The 11,113-nt window shown below is 65.5% G+C and overlaps 1 protein-coding gene across 1 annotated transcript; it reads right to left on the bottom strand.

Annotated features, from left to right (window-relative positions):
• Positions 1 to 371: 371 nt before the first annotated feature.
• DIO3 (iodothyronine deiodinase 3) lies at positions 372 to 2,409 on the bottom strand. Its single transcript, XM_059386868.1, has one exon. The coding sequence runs from the start codon at positions 2,300 to 2,302 to the stop codon at positions 1,388 to 1,390; it is 915 nt and encodes a 304-aa protein (XP_059242851.1). The 5' UTR covers positions 2,303 to 2,409; the 3' UTR covers positions 372 to 1,387.
• Between the last annotated feature and the right edge of the window lie 8,704 nt (positions 2,410 to 11,113).

Genomic DNA, 11,113 nt, shown 5'->3' with positions numbered 1-11,113 from the left:
GGCTGCAGGGGCAGCTGTGGTTGCGCGTGAGCGCAAGCGCGCGCGGCGGCAAGTAAGGACCCCCTGGCCCCCTGGCCTCTCCCGCCTCCTTCCAGGACCCCGCCCGGCTCGGTGTGTCGGTTTCTCCGCCGACCCCCATACTCCACCGGGGGTGTGCGCGTGCGTGTGTACACTCCTGGGCACCCGCACCGTCCCCTTTACATATTCCTTGCCCTCCCGCGCCCCTGCCGGCGCCGGCTCCTTCCAGCCACCCTTCCCCCCAGGGTCACTATGGGGACGCGAGGGAGAGATTTGTGTTTAATTCCTGCCGCTATTCAGAGGAAAGAAAAAAAAAAAATAAAGGGACCAAAGGCAATGCGAAAGCAGTTTACTTCAAGCTTTTATTATTGTAGCGTAAAAGAAGTTTATATACAGAGAGTATTTCCAGCAAAACACTCAAAAATGGCCTTCGAATCAGGGGCCTCCCACTTCCTGGCCCCACAGCCGGCAGCTCTGCCCAGGAGACCCCTCACTTGGGGGGGTCTCCATGCGCTCCCCTTCTCTCTTTTCTCGCGGACTCCTCCACCCACACCCCGTTTCCCAGGAGTCCCAGCCTCTTCCTTCTCCCTGGGGCGCTGCAAACCTTGCCAGTGCCTCTCAAGCCGGCTTCCTCTGGTCCCGAACGGTACCCCCAGCCCCCCTCCTGGACCCCCTGTGTGGCGCTTTCCTCCCGGAAGCCCAGAGTACTTTCCCTCCCTCGTTTCAGGCGCTCCTGCGAGCCCTCTGCAATTCAGAACCGGCTCGTGGTCAAGACCAGTTAGAGACAGCTCGTCATCAGCAGTGGGGCTCCTGAGCACCCCAAATAAGGGGGGGAACCCTGGCCACCCTTCCCCAGCCCAAGCCCCCACTTCCAACTCAGCGACAAGAAATAGACACAAACGCAGCAGAGCGCCCCCTCCCTGCCAACGACAGGTGTGGGTGCCAGGCGCCTGGGGGGAGCGGCGGGCTCTGCTGGCAGGCCAGAGACTCCGCGAGGGCTGCTGCACCTGGCTGAAGGCACAGTGGCTCTTCTCTCTGGGGAGGGGGTGTGAGAGGCAGGGGCCTCCGCGGGGACGAGTGGGGGAGGGGAGAACCCAGGCAAAGGTGGCATCCACACTCAGAAGGGGGATTTCGAGCCAGCCAGGCAAGTGCAGGTGAGGGACAGTCACAGCCTCAGAGTCCGGGGAGGCGAGGGAGAATTTTCAGGTGCCTTGGCTGGGGGCGCAGACCCAGCCGGCGATCCCTGGCTCAGCACATCTGTGTCATGGGGCCCTCTGCACACCCGACTTGTTTGGGGGGGCATTTGCACGTGGGCTTCGAAGGCTCGAAGGCATGGCCTGCCAAGTTCAGCCAACTGGCCCATGGTTGTTTACACTCGGCGGGGCTGAGCGCCGTGCAGCTGCTCCTCATAGTGCTCCAGCCAGGTGCGCAGCTCAGACACCTGGTAGCCGTCCGGGCCGCGGCCACCCTGGTACATAATGGTGCCATTCTGGATTACGTAGAGGCGCTCGAAGTAGGCCCCATAGGCCGAGCTGCTGGAGTTGGCCATGGTGTCCAGGACAAGGGAGCAGCTGGGCGCCCCTTGCTGCAGTACTTGGGCGGCACTGACCCGGTCCTCCAGGCTTCGGTGCTGCGGGATACTGTAGGGGGAGTCCGTGGTGACCCAGCCATCCGAGGGGTGGGCCTCCTCGATGTAGATGATGAGGAAGTCGACGTTGCGCTGGTATTTGGTGACCAGGCGGTGGAAGGCGCTCATGCGCGCCATGAACGGTGGTCAGGTGCAGCTGCCGAAATTGAGAACCAGCGGGCGGTTCCCTCTCGCGTAGTCCAGGATGTGCTGGTTCTGGAAGCCGTGGGGCAGGACCACCTCGGAGTTGGGCGCTGGACCACCCTCATACGCCTGCTTGAAGAAATCCAACTTCTGGCCGTGCCAAACGGCCTTCAGCGATGCCAGGGTGCACAGGCGGTTGTCATCGGACACGCAGACAGGCGGGTCGTCGGGGGGCACCTCCTCGCCGTCACTGTCGAGCTCCACGGCAGGTTCGGGCTGACCCCGGCGGCGGCGGCCCAGGAAATGCTTGCGGATGCACAGGAAGTCCAGAAGCCAGAGCATGAAGGCCGTGCCAAGGAAGCGCGGGAAGAGCACGAGGCACGAGGCCGTCTGGGCGCAGAGCCTCAAGGAGTGAAGCAGCAGGGAGCGGAGCATGGTGGCTGCCGCCCCCGAAGACCCCTGGGACCCGCTACCTTCACCCACCACCAACCTCGGGGTGGCCTGGCGCGGCATCTGGGCTTTGGCTGTACGGGGAGCTCGATTTATAGCCGAGGCTTCAATTGGCGGGAGACTCCACCTCCGGCCCGGGCCCGCCCCCTTGCAACTTGAGCCCGGAGGGATCACCCAGCGGCGTGGCCAATGCCTTAGAAATCTAGGGCCGAGGGCGGGCGCAGGCGGCCGGGAGGAGGAGGGGGGCGCGGAGCGGCCCCGCCAGGGGCCGGCGGGGGCGGGGCTGGGCCCCCGAAGCGCGCTCTCGGGGGCGGCGGACCCCGGTCGCTGCTGCCACCCGGGACGGGGAGCTGGACCAGGGACCCAGGCGTCCGCCGGGGAGATCCTCCGGCTCCGGCTGGCGCGAGCGCTGCGCGCGGCCTCGGTCCTGGAGGCCCGCCTCCGGCCCGCGCCCCTCTCGCCGCGCACCTGAGCGGAGCTCCCCGGCGGCCGCCGCGCCGCGCCGGAGCTCCGGTTCGCTTCCCGCGCGCCGCCGCCAACGCCGCCCCCGCCGCTGCTGCTCGTGCGGGGCCGCTGCCCAGGTGCCGCGGGAGCCCGGGTCCGCGGCCGCCGCTCTGCCGGCCCCGGCTCCCGCCCCGCCGGGGACGCGGACCCGCGAGGAGGCAACTTTGGGCCCCCGCCGCCTTCCCCGTTCGCCCGCGGGCGCCGCTCGCCTCCCGGAGCCCGCCCGCCCGCTCGCCTCCCGCGCGCGCTCACACTCGCGCCTCGCACACGGCCGCCCCCCGCACCGCCCCGCCACGCACACCGCGTTCGGCGCCCCCCGCCGCTGCCCGGGGCCGCCGCGCGCCGTCCCGGCCGCGCCCGCCCCGTCCCATCTCGTCCCGGCTCGGCGCCGCTCTTCTCGGGTCAGCGGCCTCCGGGGCGCCGCGGGGAGGTGCGGAGGGCAGGGCCCGAGGGCCGCTTAGCGCCCGGCGCCGGAGACGGGGAGGGCTGGGGAAAGCGGCGCCGGGCCTGCGCCCCAGCCGGTCCGGGAGCGCTTCGGGCGCGGGGCGCCGCGGGCGCGGGGCGCGGGGCAGCGGGCGTGGGGCGGCGGCGGCCCCGGCGGCTCTCCCACTAGGGGTAGCTGTTGCCTGAACGCCGAAGCGCTCCCCTCTCGTCGCTCTCCTCGCCCGGCGCAGCCCCGGCCGCCGGGCGCACCCGTCCCGTGCGTCCCCGGACGTTGCTCTCTGCCCCGGGAACGTCGAGACTGGAGCGCCCGAGCTGAGCCACCTTCGCCGACCCCGAGCGCGGCAGCTCGACTCACCGCGGAGGCGCCCGGACGCGTAAAGTGCGTACTTTCAACCGAGAATGTGTGTTGAGGCTTTTAGGGGTGCGGGGCAACTCCCCAACTCCGTGGGGCCCTCGTCCGCCCGGCCGCCGAGTCAGCGACCTTCTGATTCCTCGCTGCGTCCGGCGCCGGGCGGGCGACTCGTGCGCAGGGGCGGCGGGGCGGGGAAGTGCCCTGACCTGGGGTCCCCGAAGCTGGGAGCAAGCCCCGCTTCGCCTTGGTCCGCCTTGCCCTCCCGGGCGAGGCCCGGGCCCGGTCGCAAGCGATTTGTACCCGGTCTGGGGAATGAAGCCTCCCGGTACGCCCTCGCAGTCGCCGGGACTTCTCTGGGGCGGCGGTGGCCGAGTCCCGGGGCCACCGCTGCCTGCGTCCCGTGCGCTGCGCGCCTCGGGGACCAGCGCCTAACTTCTTCCCGGGACAGAGACAGCTCTCGCGCCGGTGGCCGAGGTGGGAGCTCGCTCGCTGGGCTGGATAGGGCGAGGGCGAATCGCTCCCGGCGGCAGCGGCGACGGTGGCTAGGGAACGAGGCTGGAGAAGTCAACTGCCGGGCAAGGAGCCCCCGCCCGGGGGCCAGCGGGACCCCTCGGGCGCGGGGGTAGACGCCCCGCCTTGGGCGGAGGTCCTCCTCTCCAGTTGTCGAGACCCTAGTGGGCGCCTTTGCCGCGTAAGTTTCCCGCTGGACCAGTGGCTCCAGCAGGTCAAGACCCAGAGAGGAAGGTGGGGGGCACTTGAATGTAGCCCCCCCTTCTCTTTCTCCCAGCCTGGCGATTTCTCTGCTGTCGGCTCAGGGATTTGGGGCTGCACAGTCCAGGATCTCCCCGCCTGGAGGAAAGCCAGCCTAGTCCCAGCTTTTCTCAGCCTCCTGGCACTACCCCTCACCCCCCTGGGTAGGGGTCCTTCAGGAAGGGTTAGGAATTCTCCCTGAGCCAAACCTGACTGGAAGGGGGGGGGGTCCAACTTGTCTGCTCCCCCTTCTCCAGGGCACCTCTGAGTTGGCAAATTGTTTCCTTTCTTTGCCTTGCTCCCCTCTGGGGGGTATGTGGGGAGAGAAGCCTCCTGCTTGACAAGTGTCTGAGAGGGGGGTTGGTGGTCTGGGGTGCCCCTCCTGGGCAGGGGCAAGGGGAATGCCAACTTTGGTTGGCAAAACTTTCAAGCCCCTATTCCTTGGCTTCTTTGGTGGGGGTGCCAGTCTAGGACCTGTGCCCTGCTCCCACCCAGGCAGAAGCTGGGACAGGGCCATGGGGCAGCCCTCCCCCATCCCATATTTGAGTTTCAGAAAATGAAAAAGCCATTGGGGCTGGGAGAGCCCTTTGTGCTGCCTGGGATCTGGTGGGGATGCTGCTGCTTGCTGGAGCTGGTGGGCGTGTGGAAGGAGTGGGCTGGGGCACGTGGTGGACGGGTCCTCCTTGTCTGCTCTGCCAGCCGGCCCTCCCAGCCACCCTGACCCCACACTGCCTCCAGCCCCAGGGAGGCTCGGGAGAGCAGCACTTGTCCCTAGGCTGTCGCTGCTCCGGGGCTCTGTTTGTTTCTTGGGCTGACACGCTGTACTCCGTATCTCAGGGTTCCAGGACATTGGACAAGGTGATCAGGCCCGTCTGGCTCCCACTGCCTCCCGTGCAGATGAGGACAGACTCAGGTTCATGCCTTTAGAAGCCAGGCCCAGGCGTGGCAACTTTTACTCCATTTCTCTCTTCTCCCTCTCCTAAATCCTCTCGCCTCCCCAAGAGCCCCCACTCTCTCTTCTTTCCCTTTCCCCAAGGTGGAACACCAGCTTGCCTTGGACCTGGCCCTTCTTACCAGCTGCTCCCCCTGTCCTGACCTGTCCTGGGGGTCAGCAGTGAGAGTCTGGGTCCAAGGCCTAGAGACCTGGCCCCGTGGGCCTGGCAGGCTGCACGCTGGGGTCACCAGAGTGGGCACTGGGGCTGTTCCCCCAGCCTCCGGGTATGGCTCTGCCTGTCCCCCCTTCCCGCCTGCCCTCTCACAGCTCCAGCAGGGGGCGGGCGGGGGAAGGAAAAGGAAGGACAAGTTGAACTGGGTCCATCTGGTGTCCAGGAGCAACTTGAAAGGGGGTGGGGGGAGGGGACAGGCGAAGAGGGCTTGGCTTAGCCAAGGGAGGGTTGGGTGGCCTTGTCGCTTCCCAGGCCATTCTCACAGGGCTGTCTCCCCGGGCAAGGGAGGGGCTGGGCAGTGTTTGCCTAGGCTCTGAGCCCTCCCCCACAGTGCCCTGTATGGGGCTTGGTGGGTGACTGGGCACAGCCTCCCTTTTTCTCCTGGTGAGCAGCTCCCAGGGACCAGGGAGAAGGCTGCTGAGACTTCCCACCGGAGCAGGCTGGGCAGCACGGCAGGAGGAGTGGGCCAGCCACGTACCGGCCAAAGTGGCGGAGAATCAGGTGTGTGGTGTCCGAGCCCTTGCCCACCCTCGTGGTGACTCAGCTGCCAGGGCCTCAGCCTTCCGTGGCTACTGGAATTCCCAGTAGCCTTCCACGAGCCTCGGGATCCACGAGCCTCGGGATCCACGAGCCTCGGGATCCACGAGCCTCGGGAAGTCCCACGTGCTCCCTCCGTGCTCCCTCCAGGTGGCTCTCCTTCCCCCTCCTCCTCCACCCCTTCCCCTCTGCCTATGCTCTGCTTGCCCCACCCCCAGAGGGAGCTGGGACCTCCCTTGTCCTCCCCGCCCTCCTGTGTCCTCACCCCTGGGCATTCCCGAAGCACTGAGCCTCAGGAGGGCTGGGCTGCACCTTGGGTCCCCGCCGGTCCCTGCTGCTACTTCCCCCCTGCCTCCCCCAGGTGGGCCCAGCTGGATCCTTCCCAGGGACCTGCTCCCAGCACCCAGAGAAGCCCAATAAACATTCGTGAAATGAGTGCATGAGTGTGGCGTGGACTTACTGGAGACTTGTTTCCGGAGAATTCCAAGGCATTTCATTCTGCCCTTTTTCCTACTGGCGGCTGGGAACGAGGTAGGGCATGTAGGCAGTCGGGGCCCGGGGAGGCCTTGCTGGCCACGGGGCCAGCCCGTTTCCCTTCCAAGGCGAATAGGCCGTGCCATGGGCATTCTCCCCTCCTGGGCTCACACAGATCGTTCGCTTCCAGAATCACTTCTTTCCCAACTTCCTTCCACTGGGCTGGGCTGGACAGGGGGGTGGTGGCTGTGGGCTTGCTGGTCTGTCTGCTCTTAGAAGGGTCCTTAAGACAGCAGGTGTCCACACCCCTCCGGCCCCTGTTGGCCCCTCCCGGGGGTGGAAGGTAGGACCGAGAGCTGGTCGAGCTCCGGAGGTGGCTGGGCAGGTTGGGAGCCGGGCACTGGGAGCTCGGGAGGGCCCCAGGGCCTGGATGGGCAAGGGTTTGGGTAGCATTCTGGGGTTAGAGGCCTGGGGCTCTTGGCCAAGGGGAGGAGAGAGCCCTGAAGGGGACAGCCAGGCCACCTGCTGTGTGACCTGGGCATGTTCCGTCCCACCCACTGGGTCTCACCCATACTGCACGGGAATCGGGAGGCTACTTCCCAATGCCTCCCCTGTGCTGGCCCCTCCACAACTCCGGAAGGTTCAAGGAAGTATTCCAGGACCTGTCCTGCTCCTGCGTGCTGCTCTGGGGCTGTGAGACCCCCGCCGGAGGGTGGACCGCATCCCTGGCCTTGTTACTCGGCCCCAGCTTTTCTTTCGCACGCCTAGCCCCTGCCACAGCTCTGGGCCGTCACGTTTCAGCCCACCCCCTCCTCAAACCCTGGGCGCCAGTGTTCCTGCTGTGACGACAGCCCCAACCGGCAGCCCCCATGCTCCCTGGTGTGCGGCCAGGTCCCTCCGGGGTGGGGCGGGGGAGCTGTGCCTGCTAAAGGTCCCCCATGGGTGCATGGCCCTTCCTGGGGCCAGAGGGGTGCTGGGCTTCTCGAGTCAGGGGCGGCCTCTCTGTGGAACCCTGAGGTTGGCTGATCTGCAGTGTCCATTTCTGACCGTCTCTGGAACAAGGTGGGGTACGACCAGACAGCCGAGAGACACCCCAAGTCCCTTTGCTTCTCTGAGCCTCCATTTTCTCAGCTGAGAGGGGAGCCCGAGTCATGAGCGCGTTGTGCATGGGGGACCATGCCGCGCGTGTGTGTGTGGGTGTGTGTGCGTGCGCGTCTGCTAATTTGTTGTCAACCTCGGTCCAAGGTGCATTTCAAGCCTATTGTGGGAAGCCACGCAATCCCAAGGCTACCACACGGGAGACGAAATGGTGACGATGAGAGGAAGGGTCTGCTTCCCACAGGGGACACCATGACACCTGTGCTTCCCCCACACGGCCCCGGGATCCCACCCCATGTTAAACCTGATTGGTTGCGAGTCCCAGTGTCCCAAGGCTAAAAATGCCCATCAGGCCGTGCCAAGCGCCCTGCTGCGCATGTGGCCGAGCCGGTCGCCCTCCCAGTGGTGCTGCTTCTCAGGCCGGGCTGGCCTCCGTCTCCGAGTCCCAGAATTGTCAGGGCGCGGACGCCCCAGGGCTGTGTGCCAGTCCCCGGAGAGGAGGCTGAGGCTGGCGGGCAGGGAGAGAGCAGCTGGGAGGGAAGAGGGGCCCCGGGGCGTCGTGGCCACGTCTCTGGGGAAGCCACGGTGTGGCCACGGCTGGTGCTGTTTGAGGCTGGGAGTGTCCTCCTGAACCATTCGTTCCTTTCCCACCTGCTTCCTTTCCCACCTGGTCCAAGCCAGGCTCTCACGGCCATTCTGGGCATACAGAATGAGTCAAGTTCGCTGTCTGTCCCCCGGGAGCCCCCACCAAGCCTGGCCGGGGGCCTGGGGCGGGGAAGGCTGGCTCGGGGAGAGGGCGCCCCGGGTCTCCCTCTACACGCAGGCCCAGACGGCTCCTCATCTTCCATCAGACCTTCTGGAGTGGGTGAAGGACACAAAAGGCAGGAGAGGCTAGTCCCGGAGGCTCCATCGGCACGCGCCCTCCGCCACGGGCAAGTTACCGGGACTCTCTGTGCCTCCATCTTGGTCATCTGTGAAATGGGCAGAACTTTCAGTCCTACCTCGCCAAAGAGTGGTTGTGAGAAAGGTTTGGACATGTGTGCACAGCCTCTGGGATCGAGCCAGGTGCATGGGGATGCTGTCCGTAACAGGGGCAGCCGGCACCGAGCCCACCACAGCCCGGGCACAGTGCACTCGTGTTAGAACCGCTCCTGGGGGTGGCCGGGAGCTCCTGCTCTGGGCTGCTCCAGGAGCCTGTGTCCAGCTTGGTCCGCTTCTTCCCCATAAAGGGGCCTGCTGGAATGCCGCCTGGATACAGCCTGGCCCATAAGCTGGGGTTTCCTCCTCACAGAAGCCCATCTCTGTGAAGCCTTTCGGCCCCCAGGTCCTCTCTGTCCTCAATAATTGCGTTCGGATAGGCCTTTTAGGTTTGCACATGGCAGAAGCTCAGTTCACTCCCTTGAGCTAAGAAGGAATTTACCAGCTCTAGACGGTGACAAAAGTCTGGTGAAGCCACGCCTTCAGGCACAGCTGTGTCCAGGTGCTCAGCAGACAGTGGTCAGGGCCCTGCCTCCCCGGGCTCTCAGCTTGCGTCTCTGGGGCTTCGCTCTCAGGTGGGTTCCGCTGGGTTCTCAGGGTGCGCACAGGGGCTGGAGAAGCAGCAGCCGGCTGTGACTGCTTTTCCTTTGCTGTGTCTGATGGATCTGGTGGAAGGTGGTGGCTGCCGTCTAGCTCTAGCAAGGGTAAAGTTCACCTGCACTACTGGGGTCAGGGTGCCACTGGTCACTGGGAATGGGGACCGTACGGCACCCACCAAGAAAGACCCCTTGCTTCTTCCTCCTCCAGCTACAGAAACTGGCCTCATCCTTCAAGGCCGGCATGGCTTTCCCCTCCCTCCTCCTTACTTTCCAAAATACCCGGGTCAGAGTCCTCTGATTATCTGTGTCTCGCTCGCAGACCACGGGCTCCCTGAGGGCAGGCTGGGCCTGACTCACGGGTCTGTCAGGCCAGCAGGGGCACAGAAAGAAAGCCGCCCCCGTGCATGAAGAGCTTGAGGGAAATCGCTGTTCCCTGCGTACCTGCCCACAGCCCCGGTGCTCAAGGACGTCGTGGGGAAGCCGTTGCAGAGCTCCGCGGCATAGCATCGGGTGCAGGGAGTTGTGAAGAGTGCCTGCCATGGGGACGGAGCAGGCCGGGAACCTGGGGCCACTGGCGGCAGAGGCACCCCCCGCCCCCGCCTCCAGGCGTCTGTGCCCACACTGGACCAGAGTCAGGCCTGTCAGATGGGGAAGACAGTCTTGAGGTGACGCGTTCCCCTGGGCTCTCAGGTTCGCCCTCGCCCTTCCCTGCTCACAGCCCAGCACTGGAGGACCCCCAGCTCCAGGGACCGGAAGAGAGGTACATCACCTGTGGTCCCCATGGCGCTGTGGGCCCACTGATGCCCTTGACAAGTCCTTCGGGGAACCTTCTCGTCATTCTGGGTTTCTGTCCTCACCTATGGGATGGGGATGAGCTTGGTGAGTTGTGAAGGAACTCCCAGGCCATGGCTTGGGGTCAGGGGGTCTTGGGGACAAAGAAAGAGAGTAGAAGAGTCTGGGAGGCAGGCCTAGTCCTTGCCTCTCACATTTGTCTCTTTCCAGAAGCTTCTCCAGGCTCCCTTTAGTGGGGTTGTGGGGTGCAGGGGTGCAGGAGTTGGGTGTGTGATCTCCTGGGACTCAGAGGACCCTAACATTCCCTGTCGGCTGGCCTTAGGAAGAAGGGCCAGTTAATGGTGGAGGTCCCTCTGAGCCAGGGCCCATCACTTTGCCTCCCTTCTCTGCCCGGGAGGTACTTCCTGGGTGGGGTGCTTTATCTGGAACAGGAACCTGTTATGGTTAAGCCCTCTGGGTTGAGGAGTGGAGGGGGACAGGCAGAATAGCCACGTGGCTCCTGCAGGAGGTCCCCCTAGGGCCAGCCCATGAACATCCTCACCTACCGTCCTGTGCTGCCTAGTAGAGCCCACTTTCTGCCCTGAAGGCTTGGGACCGAGACCAAGAGTTGCTCCTGGGGTGCTGTGGGGGCCCGGGGATGGGTCACGGGTAGCTTGGCCTGGCTGGCCCTTCAAGGCTTAAGCCCAGGAATCCATGAGTCCACGATTCCGGAACATCGGCTCTGGGAACTCTAGGAACTGTTCCCTGAGACCCCAAGCCTGCCATAGGTCCCCACTGGGTGTGGCTGGCCAGCAGGTGGGCCTCTTTGCAGAGCCCAGAGGAGGGACTGAAAGCCCAGGCGAGCCGATCTGGCCGATCTGGCCGTAGGAAGCTACGGTCAGCGACACCTGGGAAGAGGGAGTGACCAGGATGGAAGGGAAGTGCCAGACCTGGAGCAGGACGGATTCTGAAAGGGGCAGGCGGGGAAGTGTTTGGGCAGTGGGAGCGTCGGGACAGAGGCCAGAAGAAGAAGCGTGTGCGCCTGTGGGGAAGCCAAGTCGGTCTTCTTCCCTCCCCCGCGCTCCCCGCCCCTGCCCTCTTTCTCCCTCCCCCTCCGTCCTCCCCCTCCGTCCCCTCCCTCCCCCTCCTCCCCCTCCTCCCGTCCCCTCCCTCCCCCTCCTCCCCAGCGCCCCGCCCACCC

This window comes from Mustela nigripes, unplaced genomic scaffold (assembly GCF_022355385.1).
Source record: "Mustela nigripes isolate SB6536 unplaced genomic scaffold, MUSNIG.SB6536 HiC_scaffold_133, whole genome shotgun sequence".
NCBI lineage: Eukaryota > Metazoa > Chordata > Mammalia > Carnivora > Mustelidae > Mustela > Mustela nigripes.
The sequence above is the reverse complement of the archived record's forward strand: the minus strand, read 5'-3'. Positions and strand labels throughout refer to the sequence as shown.